Below are 21,200 nucleotides of genomic sequence, written 5' to 3' on the forward strand. Positions count from 1 at the left end.
CATATCAGTCCTTGCGCATATCGGTTGGTAGACGACTTTAGTCCTGTTAAGTCCTCTGTTCAGCAGCTTTGTGCACGTCAGCTCTTGTGCTATCAGTTCTTCTGCGTATCAATTGACARACTTCAGTCCTGTTGACTCTTCACTCGCCCGTCACTGGATTTCTGCGCCTTACGCCAAAGCCATGTCTGAAATGGGGACATGAATCAGGCGCCAAGAATGCGTATTTCTCTACATTGGTTGTAAAGGGATTCTGGACCTCTAAATTAAATCAGAATCTCACCCTAAATAAGGAGGATTCTACTGAAAAACAAACTTTTTAAAAACATTTTAATTTAACACTTTAACATTCAAATAAAGATGATGTGATGATGTCTAAGATGCTTATAACTACTTTATTCCTGTAATTCCTCACTTTTGAGTGCATGACTGTAGAACATAATGTGAAGTGGTCGGTGCCTCTGGAAGTGACCTCTGCTCCATTTTATTTGTGTTTTGCTCTGAAAGTGTGTAGGGAAGATACCTAGTAATATGCCATTTGTGTCCACATACTAAGGTAAAATTGAAGAGTAATTTCCAGTCTCCAGTTGCCATCTCAAAACTGATRCAAGATGATGACAATTCAGTGCTTTAGCTCTGACTGTCGTTACTGTCTTTTCTTCTCAATGCAGGTAATTTTTGGGAAATCTTCTGGTCCAGAATTTGTGCAAGAAATTTACACGGCTATCACATATCATAACAAGTAAGTATTGTAATCATTTCTAACACTTGAAAAATATCAGTCATGACCTCTGTACATATTTCTCATTCTRCATAGTTGTTGATACTATTCTGTTTTAAACATTTACATTTTGGGGGGATTTGTCAATATCTTATTTGGATGACCACATGATATTGGACCAGTGACCATTGCCTGGGGTTTACTTATTCTTACTTGGGATGTTTCGAAGGTTAGTCAAGAATTTTCTTTGTCTGAAAACAAAGGAGGAGGAGTAGGAAGCAGCACCACAACTTTGTAACAGCTTTTATTTCGATGAATTCGCAGATCCAAAATAGCTGAAGGGACTATATCTTGTGAATTTGGGCTCAGGATTTAGGATTTATACAAAAAATATGCTGAAACCTCAAATTAAGATTAGATAGTTTTGAAAGTATAGAAATTGGCAATATCCAAAACATTCCAGCTGATTCCATCTGTCCTTTTTCTAATTCAAATTTGTATATAGTTCATTAAAAAGTGTGTGTGTGTGTATGCATATGCATATATACATATATGCATACACACACACACACACATGCACATATATTTGTACACACCTCATTTACTTAACTTGGCTCAGAGACTGTTTTCAGAATTTGTACTGTTTTCGTTACTACAGCATCTAAAAACYTACTTGTGAATTTGCCTTCTGCTCAGTCTTATACTTTCACTGGAAATGCATTTGGCATATTTTTAAACAGGTCGCCTGACTTTTATGAAGAAGTGAAAATTAAACTGCCCGCAAAACTCACTGAGAAACACCATCTACTGTTCACGTTCTATCATATCAGCTGCCAGCCAAAGCAAGGAGCATCTGTAGAAACCCTCCTGGGATATACAGTAAGTTCCATGTTAGTTTATCAAGAATTTTGTCACACATTCCCCTTCTGTTTATATAATATATCATGATATATTATATCACAATATAATATAATATATCAAAACCAGGAGTTCTTAATTCAYGGAAAGCCATGTGTGCTCCCATGTTCATTAAACCTAAGGATTTCGCAAATACAGTTGTCATTTGTGTTATGTGAGGTACTGGTCCTATAACTTTATATTGGTAAGTCTTTGAAGTTGATGAATTCACCTGAAGCAGCTGAAGTTAAACATACASCTAAGTATTTACAGTATCAGTGCTTTATAATATAGCACCTAATTCTCTTTGATTCTTTTTATTGCAAAAAAAMCCCAAATACACATACAATTACTATTATTTGATATTATCTCCCATGTTCATACATGAGGTAAAAACTAAATAATATTTTAATTTAAATTTTATATGGCATATAGTTCATGTTATAAACTGACTTTTCTCCATTTTAATATTAAAAAACAGAAAGAATCTGAAGGCTAAAAATATAATTCTGTTACATTCACTTATCTTTTTAACTTAGGAGATATGTTGTTGCAAAGTCTCTTCTTTATTTCTTAATCAATAAATATATTTAACTAAAAATATTTAAAAATTTTAAATCATTCTTAAGTCATTTTAAAAATAAGAGGAAAGCACTGATGATAATATTTCRAAAGAGTATATAATAACATTTCAAGAAGTCCTAATGTTATGATCAGCAATTGAACTATGGGGCCAGAAAAATTTTTGTTGTTTCAGTGCTTTCCATATGTTCTTGTTATCATATTTGTATTTAATTTTTATTCCTGTACTGGGAATCCTTTCAAATGGGCTTTTTCTTATGCATAGAAATAGCCCCACTAATGCCAATGGGACTGGTAAGAAGTAAGTTAGTTTGTGCTTCAGGAGCAGGACTTGACATAGGTTAGGACTTAATTTTCAGGGTTCTATTTAACTAATTAAGAATGTTTCTGCTCTGTGATACTTGAATACCCAGTCTCTTTCAAATTTGAATGAAAGAAAWATTAAGTGTGCCCAAATATCAATACAGACTTATGATGGATCATTCTGGTCTTAATTCTAGTGGTGACCATGACCAAAAGGTTCAGTTATTCTTAGCAAAACTTTAACTTGGTTAACTTGCTTCCACGCCAGAGATCAGTCTATTCAAGATAAGTGATTTTTTGAATAAAACCATTGTAGATGGACTCTACTAAATCCTTCTGATAGGATATATTAGAAAAAAAGGATATTGGACTTGAAAACTCTGTGTTTGTTTTCCTCAGAAGGGRTGGGTTGTAAAGCAGTCACGTGGATTTTTTTTACAGTAGCTGTGGGTGAATTRTAATGCAAAGAAATTACTCTTGAATGGGCTGGGGCAGGGAARCTTTGGTCAATATCTCATCTGTTGTTCTGTTGATGGTAAATAACAAAYTAGATAAATAGCCCTAATCATATGCAGTCAGGAATATCACTGTGTTTTCTCTTCATTTGTTTCAGTGGCTGCCGATTCTGTTAAATGATCGTCTTCARACTGGACATTATTGCCTTCCTGTTGCATTGGATAAGCTGCCAGTCCACTATTCAATTCACTCTCCTGAGGTAACAAACAAAATTACAAAGAGATAGTATTTTCCTGATGTAAAAAGAGCATCATCAGTATTTTAGGATCCAACATTTTCTACTTGGAGTGAATGGCCTGTTTTTATACTTAAAAAGGGAGGGAATTCTAGAGAAAAATGTTATTGTCATTGTTATTAATATTTTGTCATGTTATTTTGTGTTTTATTTTTTAAGTTAGTAATCCAAGCAAATCCTTGCAAAGTGACTAACCAGTGATACATTTGCTTGGGGGTATGAATTCAGTCACCTACTTTCTTCAGCAGGAGGACTTGCCCATTTTTTGTGGTTGTGTAGGAAAAGGAGGAGAACTGGGATCAGGTGCTGCTACAAGAGCAGAAGTAAACATGGCAAGTAGGAAACTGACCAGAGGGTTTGAAATTGCATCWCATCACTGTGGAGTATCTTTGGCAGTGCTTTAATTGTGAATTGATAACCTTAAAAATAACCCAGCAGAAGATGCATGTTCACAGTATGCTGTACCTCCAACTGATGTCCTCTGAATTTCCCCCTTCAGTGCATCAACTTCTCTCCATATAGCCTATGAGAACAAGATGATGTCTAGCTTTGGTCCTCTGTGTTGCACTGAATTTAGATATCTCAAATGAAGTGAACAGACCCCCATGTAAATAGACTTTCTGTTTTATTTTTAATAGGAAGATAATGATTCCATTTTTTCTTTTCTGTCACAGAAAGTTCCATCACAGACACCACCTGTTAAGTGGGTTGAAGGACACAAGGGTGTTTTCAATGTTGAAGTGCAAGCTGTTTCATCTGTTCACACGCAGGTAATGCACTGGTAGCATCACACAGCTGTAGTTTCATTTCAAARAGAGTTCTGAGGTGTAGACTGACTTGGGAGGTTTATGAATTGGAGACACTGGAGTCCACAGTGTTTGGAAAACGATTAAAAGGTTCCTCCTGTCTTACAGCTTTGAAAATAACCTGATATGTTCAATGAATCAAGTCCATTAGTAGAAATGAACGAATGAGCATTCTCAGCAGCAGGTCCCATCAAGCAATAAGGAGTCTGGTGCCCTCTAAGCTCAACAAGGACCTGCTTAGGCTATGTTTGAAGGACACTGGTGGGGCACAGTGCCAGCTTCTGCAGTCTGCATGTTCTATCCTGCAAGGCTAGTTCAGACAACACTCCCACATCTGCAGTGAAACAGGGCAYCTCCCCTCCAGCAGGAGCAGGTTAGACTCCCCAAATGCTTTAGGCAGCTCAGCTGTCGATRCCTCCTGGAGTGGAACAAAAACTTAGTGATGCATGACAACTGTAGGATTCTGATCATTTAAATGTGATTGGAAGTTGTTGCTTTCCCCTTATTGTTGCCCTGGGTTGGAGCACAATAGTTTTATTTTTCCTCTCATGGTTTACTATGTCTCCTACTCGTCATCCCATTCTGGTTAACCCTGAGAGCTGTGTCCAAGCAGCTGGAGGCCCTGTGTAGAGCAGATCTATCACTCCTTTGTAACATGCTTTTTAGATACAAATGGGGCATACTCATAAGGCAAATAACTCTATATATAGCTGGTGGTAAGACTCTTAGGTGCAGGTGGCAGAGAGACTGTAGACCTGTGACATGACAGAGTTTTATGAGAGAGAGCTGTGCCTTCCTGAAATGAAGCAAACACTTTACTGAGGGCTTTAATTTTCTGCTTTAATCAGATCTAACCAGAATCTGAATCTGAGCCAGATGAACACAAACAGACAGAATGTTGTGGCAGCTGCTTTAAAAACTGATCTCTGGAGTTAGCCACCACTGTAATGCACGAAGGACAGAATATTTTTCCTTCCCATCAGATGGGAYAATCAGGTTTTGATTAGCCAGCAGCAGCCTGAAGTATATCAACTCTGTCAACAATGAGCRCACTGTATTTGCAGGACAATCACCTGGAGAAGTTCTTCACTCTGTGCCATTCTCTGGAGAGCCAAGTGACCTTCCCCATTCGAGTGATGGACCAGAAGATCACAGAGGCTACACTGGAACATGAATTGAAACTCAGCATTATCTGTTTGAATTCCTCCCGCCTTGAACCTCTTGTCTTGTTTTTGCATTTGGTACTAGATAAACTTTTCCAGCTGGCTGTGCAGCCCATGGTCATAGCTGGCCAGACAGGTATTTACTGATGCATGCCTTTTTTTGATGATGTTGGAATAGTAGTACAGGCAAACTACAGATGTGGGTGCTACATTTCCAGGCTCAGATTTGGTATTTGTGATAGTCTACTTCAGAAAGTTTTGAGCTTCTGGAGATCCAATTTTGCTGCACAATTTAATCAGGCTTAACTGAGTTCCTGCCTTTCCTCCTCTTCCACCTTGCACAGAATGCCCTCAGACACAGGTTGGATATACATTAAGTTCCAGTAGTTTATTTATCTGGATATATAAGTCAGAAACTGGGTAAAAGTTTAACTGGATTAGAATTTACCTGCCTTGCAAGGAAACACAGGCAAAATTGCTTATCCTGAAACTGACATTGCTGACTGCACAGTATCCTCTGCACAAAGAACATACGATACATCTTCAGACAGAATTGGATGAGCCCAAAACAGAGGATATAGTCATACAAACAGGTTTTTCACAGTTACCGAARGTGCCAGCTGCCCATCAGGTGTGTTAACTCTGGAGGCAAGGCATACTCAGAGACAATGATGTAGTTATTTCCTAGCTCATTCTGGTAAACAACACTTGCCATCTACTATAMTGTTTGCAGAAAAGCCTGCGAGCTTATATTTACTCTGTCAGCTGGAGAAATGTCCTGAGTCTTAGTATCCCTCAAGCAGATGTTTTATAGAAAAGGCTTGAAGGCTATAGAAGTGGCTAATAACTGTTAGGGTCTGTTTTCCACAGCTCCGAGTGATGGAGTATCACTGAGTGATAGGATTGAAAACCAGTGGATATACTGAAGAGAGTATATTGCCTTATATAGATCTTGGGTCTGGTCCAGTATAACAATTCCTGTCTAGGGCTGTGAATTTGTTAAGGACTGAGTTAAAGCACGTATGAATTAGTTCTTGTTGGTACAAGGAATGCCTTGACCTAATTACATTGTACATTCAGTGCTGAGACTAATTCTTTCCTTTTGTTTCACAGCCAACTTCTCGCAGTTTGCCTTCGAGTCTGTGGTTGCAATAGTGAACAGTCTCCACAACAGCAAAGACCTGAGCAAAGATCAGCATGGGAGGAACTGCCTCCTGGCATCCTATGTCTACTACGTATTTCGCCTGCCAGACCCTCAAAGAGAAGTAGCCAAACTAGGTAATATTGGTGTAATGGTTGCAAAACAATTTCCCCCCCCCCCAATACTCTCTCAGGCTAGAGGAGACGGCTTTAGACTCTGGAGAAGTATGGCTACTCAGCATGGTGCTTCTGAGAAGAGGTCTTAGGGAACTAGCCTATAAAACAGCAATACACAACTTCTCAGCCCCAAACTGCACACTTTTCCTGAACAGCACTGTTCAATCAGTTTTCTTGCCAGAGATCTAAGCATAGAACAACACAGACTTGCTCCCATAATCTCTTTCTCACAGCCCTTTGTTTAAGGTATAAAGTTCAGACAGTCCAGGTGAGAGAASCTGCAGTTATACAAAATATTGTAGCTTTGTGGAGATGAAAGTGAGACATCTCCTAAATCAGCATTTCTTAAGAGAAATTTCCTCTAGAAATTGAAATGGCCTTAAGATGCCAGTTTCTCACCAGTCTGCACATCAGCCRACTTTTCCTTGCGGACTAACCTACCACCAAGTGGCATAGGGCCCAGCTCTGCCAATTTCTCCATTGCTTTAGGGAAGTCATTAGAGAATGAAATCCTGTGTCTTGAAGCCCATAGTCCTAAAGCCTAAGGAGGTTTTACAGGTGCTTAGTCTAAGGATTTATATGATACTGTTTTAAATGAGATACCACCAAGCAGCTGTGCTGTAGGAACTGATGTAGGYCTTTCTCTGTTTCAAATACTCATTTCAGTCGTCTTCCTTGAGGAATTTATAGGCTGGTATTAGGATTTGCAAAAATCTGTGAGTTTCTACACTTGGAAATAATTTATCCTGGAAAAATAAGGTCCATGGGGAAGCTGAAAACTAGATAAACATTTAGTGAAATTCCTGCTGTTAGTAGTTCCTGCTTCCCTGGCTACTTTGAAGGTGGTGTTAGAGTTTTGTGTTTAGGCATGTGAATCTTGTCTTAATCCGTAACAGATTAAAAAGAGCTGACRAAAGAAAGAGCTACTGTCATAGTGCTGCTGCTTAGATAGCCTTCTTCATTTTTTGGTACTACATGTGTAACCACCCTGTGAGCTGTGGAATCCCAGAACATGTGCACCTAGTTATTCAATGCCTATGTAATTTTTTAAGGAAGCAGCTGGTGAGATTTTTAGGAGCTCTGTGTTGTTCATGCTGCCTATGCTGTAGCAGCACTAAGCAAGCTGTCTTGGATCCGCTGTGTCTCATTAATATATCCTTTAATCTTTGTTCAAACGTCTCCCCATGGGCAGGTGCAGGGAGCRGTGCCGTTTTGACAGAGTCTCGTTATTACACATTTGGCCGCACTTCTGCAGTGTCCGTGGGGAATAAACTCCTGCAGAGCAGAGTGATAAGCTGCAGCAATCCTGACATTACTGTTACCCAGACTACTACTGATGAGGAAGTCAAAAATATCATGTCGTCCAAGGTAAGAGAAGGAAGCCAAATATCTGGAGAAGTGCATGACCCAAAACCTGGGCTAAGAATCTAGATCCGTTCTTCAACAATTGGATTTGCCTCATGTAAACACGTTAGACGTATCACCAGAAGCATTTGCTGTGTATCTGGTTTGGCATGTACACACGTTAAATCCCCTTGCTAAATTCTGATAGCTGTCATCAGTGGAGCCGGTAAGGGATAAGGACTCTGTGTTTATGACCTAGATGTTCCACAGAAGGATTTGGTTTTTCTAGGTCCCTCATATTCCTTGTCTTCCTGTCATTTAGATTCTGTTCATATTAGATCCTAGAGTGTTCAGGAGAGTTGATTCAGCTCTCATGGAGTTAGTGTGAGAAAAGGGTACTGGGAACAGGTTCACTTTCTAAAAGGGGTTAAAAAACTCCTTGGAAGGGCATCAGTATTCCTAAAATCTGCAAATAATTTATTCTGGTTGTCCTTAACCTTTCTTTTTTTCCCTCATTCCAGAGCCTCTGCTTCATACTGAATGGTTTTGTGTCAAAGAAAAATTAGGTGTGGTATATACCAGCAGCCCCATGATTTGATATTGGCTAAAGTACATGTGCAGACTTTGTAACTGAGTCTCTCCAAGTATTTAATTTATCCACTGAATGAAACACAAGCTTCCTCTGCCTTTCTCATTCAGAAGAACATATTCAACAGATATTGCAATACAGGAGAGGACAGCAATGTCTGAGAAGCAGGATTTTGCTACCCTGATTGGCATCTCGTGCTGGTCTACAGCCTCCTCCTCTCTTCTCGGAGCTCTGTGAGGACGGTGCAGCCCAGCTCACCGGGGAGGACAAAGCCCAGAGACCCACATTCAGCAGAGCTGGGAAGCTCCTCACAGAAGCAGGGTTTTACTCCCATGCAAGGAATCTGCTCTTGGCTCCAGGCCTTAAGAGCTCCATGGCAGTCTGTCTGCTGCGCTCAGAACCATATCCCCCTTTCCTTTTCTTTGAGTGTTACATGTGTAAAATACTGCTTCTCAAGCACCTTATTTTCACAAGCATTTTGAGGTCTTTTCTCCATTTAATGACCATGTGCATCTCCAGTTTAAGTGAATGAGAGCTTGTCTTTGGCAAATTAAACCAGCAGAACTAGTAAGATTTATAGGCTTTGCCAATCTGTTTGATTTGTTTATATGGATAAACTTATTCATCCATAGCAATTTTTAATAATGTAGACTTGCATTTAATAGCTTTATGAATTTTATTCTCATGTACTGTGTTCTAAAAAAAAACAGAGCTCGAGGTGTTTTTATTTTTTCCAAATTAATACAAAATTAAAATGTTTGATATTACAGCTTCATCACATTGATAAATGTAGCAATTTACAATGCATGGGTGACTACTGCCATTTCACTGCCTTTTAAATTGGCATTACTTTTAATGGAAGGAAAACTCCCAGATGCTAGTTAATTTCAATTGCAGAGCTACTGAATAAACTTAAAGAACAGTTATCGCTGAACGGATGAATTTTAAAGCTTCTGAAAGATAGCTGCAGTGCTGAAAGTGGGCACGTGATGGCAGTGTTGGCATAAGTTTTCATTCTCTTGTGGTTTCCTAATTCTAGTATTCTCTCTCTCTTGGGCAGGGTGGTGGGTACAAGAGAAAGAAAGAAGAGATGTTTATGTGAACAAGTGTACAWACTAAACAAAAACCACCACTGCTGATTTCTTCTCTGTTAATTAACATCTTTATCTATTGCTTTTGACCATTTGCTTCAGCCTGTGGATCACAGCTCCAATCGGATGTCTTTCTACATTGAAGCAACAAATGACACGCCAAATGTTTGTGCAAGCCCGAGACCATCCAACAAAAAGGTAGCCTACCACTAAGTGTGATGGCACTCATTAACAGAGCCTGGAGCCTCCTACGATAGTGCTGGTAATCAGCGCCTCTAGATGAGGAGGCGGGCGAGAGAGAGCAAAATAAGATAAAAAATAAGAGAGAGAGCAGTTTTACTAAATGGGGGATTTGTGATGGAATATTGAATTAGTGGGTTAATATTTCCTCAACATTTCTGCCTCTGCTCCAGAGTCTTTAGATTCTTTTTGCAGGACAGACTTTGACAAGTAACAGCCTGCCTGAATTCTCCCTTTGCTCTCTTTCTCAAGGTGTTGATGCCTCTGCCTTTTTACAGTGCTGTTTCCCTTTGGTTACCTGTCTTTACATGTTGCGGTAAACTGCTTTCAGAAATGTTTGCCATCTCTTTCTTCTGTCAAAGATGTTCTACTTTCCCCCTTCTTGTAGCTTTTGGAACCCAGAAATTCCTTCTTATTCTGAGTATGTATTCCCAAACAGCTTTTTAAGAACATAGAAAATACTGTATCAGATAGATAATCCTTTCAGAGCTGTATCTTGTGTTTGGCATTGATCACCAGGAGTGGCTTTGGATGAAGAACCTGGGGTAAAACTCTGCAATGAACGGTTCAGAATTAGTGTTACAGTTAAGAGATTCTCCTTTCTTACTCCYGTTTACTGGCCAGAAAGCAGAGAGGTTTATATCCATTCTGAACATTGGACAGATTAGTATAGCCTATTTAATGTAACCAGAGGCTTAGGAATGTCAATARCTCTATTGTTTGTTTGAGCTTCCTAAAAGTTTAGATCATTGAGATCAAGGGTCTTGTGATCAGATCTAACTGCAGAGTATTGTCTCTGAGTGCTAATTTCTGTAAAAGCCCTGGCTGTCGTTTTTCCTGTGTCCTTCTCTTGCATGACTGACACAATCTTACTTCTGCCTTCTCCCAGAAACACAAATGTACTGAATGGAAATGCTCAGAATCCCAGTAGGACAGAGGAACTTAACTGTTCCCTATCATGCACGCAACCCGCGGGCTGAGGATAGACCAAGGGCGTTTCCCAGTTGGTGTATCCAGGGTTATGGATCCACACAAAAAAGGATCACAAAGCTAGTTTGCCACTAGCACTCCTGATATGTTATTTTGGGTCAAATTCACCTCCTCATCCCACAGGGACATTCAGACACCCCCATCCAGCTGCTAATTTTCCAGTGTGGGATAGTTCCCCACCCTCACCCCCACCTGGGCTACATTGAGCCCAGTTTGAAGAGGCAGGTGTTGGGAGGAGGGTGAAACTGGAAGGGAGTTGGGTGAGAAGCCTTTTCCCAACACCTTGTGCTTATATTCTAGCATTTCCATGAGGAGCTGGCACTACAGATGGTGGTCAGCACAGGTATGGTGAGAGAATCTGTCTTCAAGTACGCCTGGTTCTTCTTTGAGCTCCTGGTAAGATTCATCAATGCCATTTTATAGCAAGTTGGTAACTCAGTGTAGCATGTACACCAGCCACAGATTTAGATGTATCATGATCTCTTCGGTCATCCAGCCCCAGTAGGAGAAGAGAAGTTCCTGCCACTTACGTTCCATATAAAAATGGGCTTGTGGCACAAGCATGGATTTTCCTTCTTGTATGAATTTTCCAAAAGTTCAGGTATGCTTGTATCATGCAACTGGTTCTGTGGGGAAGTTGCCAGGAGCCCCAGTTAATAGAGGTACACCAGAAGAATTCTCCAAATTCATCACCATTGCCTATTGGCAGCCTGTGAAGGCAGAGTCTTGCATAAATTACATGCACAGCGGTCCATGACTGGCAGAAGGCTGAAAGACAAAGGGCAAACTGAGCCCTTCCTTCCTTTTCTGTAAATACCTGTCTTCTCACAGGCTACTGTCGCAAGGATCCCCAAACTCATAGTTTCACAGAGCCCTGCGATGACTGATGTCACTGGAAATTGTTTTGACATATCGGTTTCCACTGGCAGCATATAAACCATCCAACAGGAGGCCAAGGAGTAGGAATTCATTCCAAAAGCGTCACTCCCTGTCTGTCATCATGAAGGGCAAAAGCTGCAAAGAGCAGATTTTCAGAGCCGCAGAAAGAGGGAACAGTCAAGGGTGATCCTGAATTTAAGTGCTGAGAGTAGAGCCAGCTGAGGGAACATGAACAGGGACCAGTGTCTGTATGCATTTGAGTCCTAGGCTCTCTGTTGTCACTGCATAGGATTTATCACAATGCTTCTGAGAAGATGTGAGTGATTACATTCAAGGAAGATCAAGTAGGGAATATAACTCCCATAGCCTGACTTAAAGCAGTAGCTTTACTTCAGTTTTTTTTTCTTTTGTTTTGCAGATAAAGAGTATGGCTCAGTACGTTCATAACATAGAGAAGCAAGACAGCCCACGCAGAAGTCGGTTCTCTGATCGTTTCAAAGACGATATTACCACTATAGTTAGCGTGGTTACTTCGGAGATTGCTGCGCTTTTAGTCAAGCCGCAGAAGGTAAATGTGTGAAATAAACACCATGGCTCCTTGCTGCTCACCCTGTGTTACACTGAGCCGTATTTAGCCCCAGTTCACCTTCAGGAGTGTCACGAGTCTAAAACTGAGGCTGTAGTCTCACATATACCTTAAGCCAGAGCTGTAGGTGTCAGGGATAGCCTTGCGCTCCCCTGGCAAACAGTTCGTTCTGATGAAGATCAGCTCCCCAGCCTGCTTCACTGTGTCACTACACTGTACAGCAGCACGAAGGAAAGACAGGCTAGAGGAGGGAATAGTCTCTCCGATGGACAGGAAAGGTGGGACTCCCTCTTGCAGCAGCAGTGCTGCTTTGTGCCAGGTTAGCCAGGGCATCAAACTGCAGCCCGTGTACGGCTTATTCCTTTTATTTCCCTTTCCTGGTACCCTCATTCCTACTGCATAGCATTTCATTCCACATTTGGCTTTGTTAATTGCAGTGGGGTTTTTAAATAAGAAAGCTGTATTCTTCCTGAGGTTTGCAAAATCCAGCCACAAATGATCTAACTCCAGCTTTCCTTAAAGAGGCACTGTTCACTTGAAACTCAAAGGCAAGAAGTAAGCCCTAAACCTCATGCAATTCTTYCTCCTCTCTCCTTTCTCTGTGTTTTAATAGGTTCCATTGATATATTGGATTATGAAGTTGAAAGGATTACAGAATGTAACTTATATATTAACATTAATACTGTCAGGTTGCATCATCGATGCTGCTCCCCTCTGGCCAGTATAAAAGCTAAGGCCATGAGTATACGTCGGGTGACCGCTGTTTGCTCAGTTGCTGCAATGGGCTTGTGTTTTTCACGCCCCAGAGCAGCCAGGAGCACCGTGCTAGCACCGTTGTGCGTTCTGCTGCAGGGCACACGAGGCTGGAGAACTGACCCGCCGGGGTCGTTTCTCAGCCAAGGCGGTTTCCTGATCCAGCTCTCCGCACGTGCCCAGCTGGGCTGCCGCAGAGCGGGGAATGGAAAGGGCCAAGAACAGGGAAAGGAGGGTAGGGATTAGGAGAAGCGATTGCCGCTGTCCCCTATAAAGCTGTCCTTGAAGCTTCACCCTTTGCTTCATCGTGGGGTGTGCCTTTGTACTAGCCACATGCAGAGAAATGGTTTGCACAGAACATTTACACAGGGTGTCAACGACTTATTTTTAAAAATGTTGTATGGTACAAGTTTGTTACAGTAAAAAAAAAAATTAACAAAACTTACAGGTTTTGCTTGTAACTACTTGACAGCAGTTAATGTTTTATGGCATCTTCACAAGAAAGACACATGTTTATGGACTGTTAATTCAATTCACATTCGATAGAGTGAGTGTGAAGAGCTCAGCTGTGAGAGACCTCCATGTGTGTAAATCCCATTGCAGAATTAAGGCCATTAGTTAGTTGTACAGAGCAACAATAGATAATGCATTCGTGATTTTTACAGACCATGCAGTAATAATCTGTATGTTCCAATACACTGTTGGGAAGGTTAGACTGTCCTGAAGTTCTGCAGTAATATTTCTGTCTTATTTTAGCCTGCCTGGTAAGCTAGTGGAAAACTGATTTTTTTTTTTTTTTTTTTTTTTTTTTTTAGCAGTAGAAAAAAATCTTACAGTGTAAATTTCAGATCTTAGGAAATATATTTATATTGCTGAACAACAAAACAAAAATGTTGAAGGTGACAAAATAAACTGGTAAACACACTGAGGTGCTGCACACCTGCTCTCACTAGTCTGGGACACTGAAAGTGGGAACGTTTTCCTCAGTCCACTGCTTTATCAGCCCCGAGTGAACCAGTCTAAGGGATCTGAATGTCAGATGTGTGCAGATCCCTGAGGCACCTCCACAAATTCTTCTTGGTGAACTACACATGCTACCAAGATTTTATGATTTAAATTGGTATGTTTGAAACAACTGTGGCTTTATTTTAGAGGATACATGGAACTCTTTGTGGTTTTTACCTGGGGGTTGCCTATCTCTGGTAATCAGGCCAATTATAAACATAAAAGAGCTTAGCTGCTAAATGATAAACCTACAGGTCTATATTCCAGGGTGGTTTTTTTTTTTTTTTTTTTTTTTTTTTTTTACTATCAGCATTCCATCAGCAGAGCCAATGCAGATTTTTATTAATATTTTAAAGCAGCATTTTATTTTGTGTATATAAAATAGTTTTCTCTAATGTTAATACTCAATTAAGGGAAAAAAAACCTGTGGTGTATACAGGATTTAAGCCATAGGAAGTTTCACAAGAGATCTCAAATTCTGTTTCAGTATTGTCATCCACAAGGCTTGCACAACTAAACTTATTCATCCTTGCTGTGATATTCTCTTCTGTAAGCAACAACTGTTGAAATAATTCACAGGAGTGATTCTGCATAATTTTAGCAAGATAAAGTAAATTAGAAAAGGGAAGCAGTCTTGTTTAGCCTGTTGCATAATATGTTTCTGGAAGCTGTCCCCTACATCATTTTTAAATTATTCTGAGAAGTCTTCTGCCTTTTCACGAATTTTATACATCATAACTGCATATCTTTTTTTCTCCTTTTATAATAAAGGAAAATGAGCAAGCAGAAAAAATTAATATCAGCCTGGCATTTTTCTTGTATGATCTTCTTTCCCTAATGGACCGAGGATTTGTGTTTAATCTCATCAAACATTATTGCAATCAGGTAGGCATCACGTGTGATTGTGATTGCATTTGGCTTAAGGGCAGTCTTGTGTTCTGTTCTGTTTGCCTCATTTATCCATCTAGATCCTTTGAACTGTGTTAAAGAGCAAGGTAAATTTTCTATTTCCTGTTGCATACACAAAGACTTTAAATCTCTTTTGATTGTGGTCTGCAGAAAAATTTTGAGGTTAAGATTCTTTTAGAAATGTCACACCCTTGCACAACTGCAGAGCATCCACGGACCTACTTTTCATGCTCCCCTTTTTTACAGCTCTTAGCAGCAGCTTGTGGACCCCCAGGGTCTGCAGATCGCAGGTTAAAAAACACACAGAGCAGGGTCATGCTGCTCCTGGGTTACCCTCCCTGTTAGTTCTAGTGGTTTTTGGTCTCTGACTTCCAGTGCACTACTGTGATGGGGCAATATTTAGATTGGGGGTTCAATCAAAAGGATCCATCTCAATTTTCTTGTTTTCCAGTCCTCCAAATATGAAAAATAAATTATATTTCTGGGATGTTAGTGTATTGTTGCATTTGAGGGGTAAAGTTTACCTTCCGTCTTGTGACCCAATGTACCTGTTGCAGCTTCTCTGCCAAAAGAAGGCCACGCAGTCAGCCGATGGCGGTTAGGAGAACTCAAGGTCCATGCCAGCCCGGTTTCCTATAATAATGAATGCAGTGTGCTGCCTAGCAGGTCTTTTGATAAGTTTGCCATGGACTCAGCAAAGTTTTGTTTGTTTTTAAGCTCATTTTGATGTTACGCAAAAGTGGAAAATATTATATGTTTTTCCTTTGGGAGGAAAAGAACAGTTGATCCTCTCTTGGGAAATCAGCTGGAGGGAAGGGGGAAAGCATCACCACTGCCAATAAAAAGCAACTAATGGATAAAAACGAGATAAGTTTGGGGAACCAGTGAGCATTTTATTGCATGTTGGGCTACTTGGCTATTTCTACTAGACTGGCTGTTTCTATTTCAGGATGCAGAGTATTTCACTGTGTGATCGTTTAAATAATATGCCGCTGTCACATGACACTTTTTTTGTTTGCTTTTCTAGCTCTCTAACAAGCTCAATTCACTCTCCACCCTGATTTCCATGAGACTGGAGTTCCTGAGAATTCTCTGCAGCCATGAACATTACCTCAACCTGAACCTGTTCTTCATGACCTCAGCTTCTGCTCCAGCGTCCCCTTCTCCCTCCCTCTCCTCCCAGGTAGGCATCCATCAGACAACATTGCATGGCTTCCACGTGAAGCACATATGCAGGGAAAGACTGCTGTTGCTCTGTATTCAGTTACTTAGGTTAGAGTTAGTCGGTCACTCTTGGACCAGGGAGACCAAATTCCCTGATGTAAGAAAAGGGCAGAAGAGTAAAGACTAAGGGAGTATTACCGCAAAACTGGAACTACACAAGTTAAAACTTGCCATGGCACAGATATGTTTGTGGTAAATCCTCAGTATTTACACAGCTCTAGACTTCTTCAAAGTCAGGGCTTCCCACCATCATCCTGGCCACGGAATTCACAAAAATATTCAATAGAAAAACTTGTCTGGCACGCCACACAGTGCTATACCTGGTCTTGTGCTCTTCTCCCCTACGTTCTGCTTAGGTGGTACTTTACTTTGACCATAGAGCAGACTACCTAATAAAGGGTGGTAGCCTGCCTGTTTCCCACGTCAGTGTGGTCTTCTAGAAGTCAGTGCTAGGCTGAAGCATTTCAGTCCAATGCCTCATAATTGCTACAGCCCTGGGAGGGAGTATAAGTGGACCCRAAGCTAACAATCCTTTTTTAAGTGTCATTACCAAAGAACTGGTTGGATGCTAAGACTACCACATCTCATGTCTTAATGGTACCAACAAGTCGATATTAGTAAATAAGATTTTCTTAAAGGTTTTCCTGGTTTTTAAAGCAGAGCTTGAAGGTCTCAGAGTGGGGGGTTTCTGCCTTTTTTTAGTGCCTGTCCTGGATGCCAAAGATCTAGAAATGGGATTCCTCTGCTTATGGAAAAAATAAAGCAAAACAAAACCCCCTAAATTCCTGAACCAGAAGTCCACATAGCTTTTTCTGCTTTAAGAGTAACCTATGAAGTACAGCCTACGCAAATCAATAGCGCTTTTGTGGCCCTTACATGATTTAATACAGTAGCTGACCCCCATTGCAGTAATTCTGCTCTGTCTGCAGGAGTGCTGCCCAACTAGAGTTAGATTTCCAGTAAGAAATGTGGCCTTGTGAATAAATCTTTTGGAATTCTTGGGGCAAGGCCAAATATGTTCCCTTAATTCACTTAACTAGGTGCTCTGGACCTTAATGTTTTCCCGTGCGCAGGCAAACAGAACACAGTCAGTGGACTGTCTATTTGAGGTCTAAATGGCAGTGTGTTTAAGTGTGTAGGTCCAGAATTTGGGGCTGCTTAGACATGTGGGTTTCATTTGAGCCAATRCTCTGGAAGAGAGCTGTCATAGTGTAGTGTACTGCTACTTCATGTGTTTGTTTTCTGGGACTATTCCCAGATGACTGGCAGAAATATTGAGAGACAATATTGAACAATATAAATTAAAAGCAAATTTTGGACTCATAAAGCCCTGTAGCTGCACTGGAAAGTAAAGTCTAAGAGTTATGCTCACCTGATCAGGGGACAAAAACATTCCAAGTGACCTGTGGCACAGACCTATGATTGGAGGAGCTAAAAAGTTCACAGCACAAATATAGCAGCAACTTTCCATTCCTGGACTGGCTGTATATCAGTCATAGCCGTAAGTTACAGCAGTTTGAAGGCTGCTCTAAATTATGCCAGCTGCCAGCAAGCTCAGCCAAGGATTTCCTGGGTGAAGGGAAACACTGTTCACACCTTCTTCACACCTGTCCTTACTTCCGTACTAGACATTGTGGATGCTGAAAAAAGACAGTGCAAAGCCTTTGACAGTCAAGGTCCTCCCTCCCTTGGGGACAACTTCCCACTACAGGAAAAACAGCCTGAGAGTTGCTCTGCAGTAGTAAGAGCAATGTAAAGTTTCCTAAACTTGGAGGAGTGTTTGTACCTGTGTTCTGTGTTTGTACCTTATCTGAACTAAAAAATAAGAGGTGAGAATTTTACATCTCAAAAAATGTCAGATGAGTTGCTTGCACAGAACTGAAAGGATGAGATTGCATCCTAGCAAGCAACTTGTTTGAAACTCAATTTTTTTTTTATTTTCCCATTCAGATATTTTCCTCCAAAATACGTGACCTTCTTTTAAAGTCTGTGCTACATCTCTGATAGGATGTTGCATTGGTTTCATGGACTGTCATTACAACCTCTTTAAGGGTCTTTCATTTTGGTGATCATTCTTTGAGTACTTCTAATATATTTTTGCAGAATTCTAGCTCCTGCTCTAGTTTCCAAGACCAGAAAATTGCTGGTATGTTTGACCTTTCATCGGAATATCGTCAGCAACACTTTCTGACCGGGTTACTCTTCACTGAACTGGCAGCAGCGCTGGACACAGACAGTGAAGGGTGGGTGCCCACACTGAATGCAGTTGAATGCACTCAAAACATTGTGGCAGTGTTGGTTAGAGTTATAAGAACATCTTCAGCCTTTGGTGTAGAACGGATGGGCTCCTACAAAGCCCTCCCCTACCTCCCCTCCCTCTACCTCCTTAAGCAAATATTAGTGTGCGAACCTCCGTGAAAGTTCGTACCAAACTAAATATCCATTGCGGAAATTCACACCTGCATAACAAGTCAGTCACATTGCCATGTGGAGTAGACTGATTCTGAACAAAGGGAAACAAAAGAATGATCTTCACCATCCTTTCAGGTAGCACAGAAGGAAAAAGACATCTTCATTAAAAGTAAACTAAAATTATAACCAGATCTAGAGCATTTTAGGATAAGCTGGTAATGTTCAGCTTTTCATCAGATAAACTCAAATGCCAGTATTCATCCTGTGGAAAACTACATGAGAGTCCCTCTGTAACATAGCAATAATACAGTGATTCCTTTTCTGCAGTTTGTTTGCCCCAGTGGATACAAATGTACCATTGGTTGCAATAATGTTGGCAAAATAGGTGACCTGAGATGGCAACTTAAAATTTCAATTGCTCTTCTCTCTAAAACACCACCGCCTTTGTTTGGGTTTAAGAGTTTAACTACACTTTGGCCAGAGTTTGATGCCTGTCTCTAAGCACATTTCTTCACCATGTTGATTTTTTCTGGGATACTTGGAAGACTTGGATGCTCTTTGATTTGTGGTGAGCTAATTTGGAAAAGTAAGATATCTGCGTTTTGCAGGGAACATCGTTCTCTGTTCAGAATGGAAGGGGTTATCTCTAATGAATATTGGTGTATTAGTTTTTCTTCCATGTCCACGCTGTTTCTTATATCTTTGATTTATAAATAATTTGTGCATAACCCACTGATGGAGCTCATGCTTGTTTTTGTGTTAACAGGATTAGCAAGGTGCAAAGAAAAGCTGTTAGTGCTATCCTTAGCCTGCTGAGTTCCCATGACCTAGACCCACGTTGCTCCAAAAAAGAGGTGAAGATTAAAATTGCAGCTCTCTACCTCCCTTTAGTTGGGATCATTTTGGATTCACTGTCACAACTCCATGATTTTACAAGTAAGACCTTTCGTCTCTTGTCTTTTTCAGCTTCTTAGAGTAACTTGTCAAAATAATCTGACTATCAAACATAAAAGATATTTCCCTAAGTGCAGAAATTCCCCACAGTGATGCAGGGTGAACATTTCTTTACTTGGAAGTAAATTGGATTTTTACAGACAGAAGAAACTTCAGTGTGCTTACTTCATTAGTGAATGATAGACCAGAGGTGTATCTGTATATACTGCTGCCTATATCTTAGTATAAAAATTGTGATTGCAAAAAAATTTTGCAAGGTCTGCAGGAAATATACTTCCATCACTAGTTCTGAAAATGTTTTGCATATAGATGTCTGAACAAAATACTACGAATGTATTTAGCACTTACAGTCTAAGAGCATGAAAGCATTTATAGCACATTGACTAATCAGACCTCACCACATTCCTCTAATCTAAGTGCTATCCTTATACCACAGATGAAAAGRAGACGGAGTGAGGAAACCCAAGTGTACCAGTATGGCTAGTTTTTAGAGTGCCTTTCTTTTTGAATGTCTATCATGAGAGGCTGCTGACCTAGTTCTGAACACACTGAGTTTGGCTGGTCACTTACCTTCTCCGAAAGCCAGGTCTTCTAAATCCCAAAGTGGACACTCAGAATCAGAGAAGGTTTTTATAACACTTAGATATAAATACATTTATTTGCTGAGGATGATATTAAGAACCAGTGGGGAATAGAAGTGGCCAGTTGCTTGAAATTAAACTTGTCCTTTAAACCAGCAGGCAATACCAGCTCTATTAGCCATTAGCAGACTGACATGCCTTGCTGAATATCCCCAAGCCAATGCATGGCTTTGATGTTGATCATCTGGGATGGGATGGAACTGGATGGCTCCATCCAAGCCTGATGAAGCGCTGGCTTAGCCTTGAACTTCAGAACCAGCCTCGTGTTTGCTCCCGCCTTTGCTTTTAAACCAGCTTTTCTGAAAAAAATAGAGCTTATTGGACTCATCTCCTTTTCCTATGTTTATCTGAATAACTTGGCAGTCTTTACAGATAGTTGCAAAGTGTCTTGTTAATGCTGTGCCCCTTTTGTTCCTTGGTGCATCAGCCAGAACAGCAGTCTTGGGGATGGATGTGCCAGTTGTTTTGCTTGGTAACAGAATGGAGGACTGTGAAATGTGAGAGTACAACAGCAACAACTGGATTCTTCCCTGCAGTCCCACTGAGATATTTCAAATCTAGTTTCAGATGCCCGAGGGGGAAAGGGGCGCACAGGCAATCCGGAAGAAGAACAAGAGTCTGCAGGTGCAATCAATCAAAATGTGGCCCTCGCCATTGCAGGGAATCAGTTCAACCTCAGGAGTTCTGGAATATCTCTGATGTCCCTGGTATGTCCAGTGCCTTCCGAGTCTCCTTTCTTGTATCTGCTTTTGTCTTTCAGTATTTTGTACTTTTTATCTTCTCTTCTGGCTAACAACTAGGGTCACAAGAAATTGCTTTCTCATTTCCTCCAACCCCCACAATAATGTCTCATATTCCTGGTGTTATCTCCTACTCTTCCAGTCATTTAACTTCTCCTGCATCATAAGTGGTTCCACTTTTTCTCCTCTGTGCCTATCTCCATTTCCACACCCAACCTAGTCCCATTCCTGGGTCAGCAAAGGCCACTTTCACTCCCCCACTGCCTCCCAGTCCCAGTGTCACCTGAATCCATGGATTCATGACTC

General features: G+C 40.7%; 1 protein-coding gene across 3 annotated transcripts in view; it reads left to right on the top strand.

Annotated features, from left to right (window-relative positions):
• DOCK8 (dedicator of cytokinesis 8) overlaps positions 1 to 21,200 on the top strand; it is a 75,970-nt gene that overhangs the window by 29,077 nt on the left and 25,693 nt on the right. For all 3 annotated transcript variants that reach the window (XM_026059995.1, XM_026059994.1, XM_026059996.1), the window contains 15 exons: positions 669 to 739; positions 1,459 to 1,597; positions 3,114 to 3,215; positions 3,926 to 4,021; positions 5,122 to 5,356; positions 6,334 to 6,498; positions 7,730 to 7,905; positions 9,664 to 9,759; positions 11,092 to 11,187; positions 12,089 to 12,238; positions 14,786 to 14,899; positions 15,951 to 16,106; positions 18,251 to 18,390; positions 19,326 to 19,495; positions 20,716 to 20,861. In XM_026059995.1, the coding sequence (XP_025915780.1) occupies positions 669 to 739; positions 1,459 to 1,597; positions 3,114 to 3,215; positions 3,926 to 4,021; positions 5,122 to 5,356; positions 6,334 to 6,498; positions 7,730 to 7,905; positions 9,664 to 9,759; positions 11,092 to 11,187; positions 12,089 to 12,238; positions 14,786 to 14,899; positions 15,951 to 16,106; positions 18,251 to 18,390; positions 19,326 to 19,495; positions 20,716 to 20,861 (2,052 nt within the window). The remainder of the gene's footprint in view (positions 1 to 668; positions 740 to 1,458; positions 1,598 to 3,113; positions 3,216 to 3,925; positions 4,022 to 5,121; positions 5,357 to 6,333; positions 6,499 to 7,729; positions 7,906 to 9,663; positions 9,760 to 11,091; positions 11,188 to 12,088; positions 12,239 to 14,785; positions 14,900 to 15,950; positions 16,107 to 18,250; positions 18,391 to 19,325; positions 19,496 to 20,715; positions 20,862 to 21,200) is intronic.

Source organism: Apteryx rowi, unplaced genomic scaffold, assembly GCF_003343035.1.
Source record: "Apteryx rowi isolate R43461 unplaced genomic scaffold, aptRow1 scaffold_163, whole genome shotgun sequence".
In the NCBI taxonomy this organism is placed as follows: domain Eukaryota; kingdom Metazoa; phylum Chordata; class Aves; order Apterygiformes; family Apterygidae; genus Apteryx; species Apteryx rowi.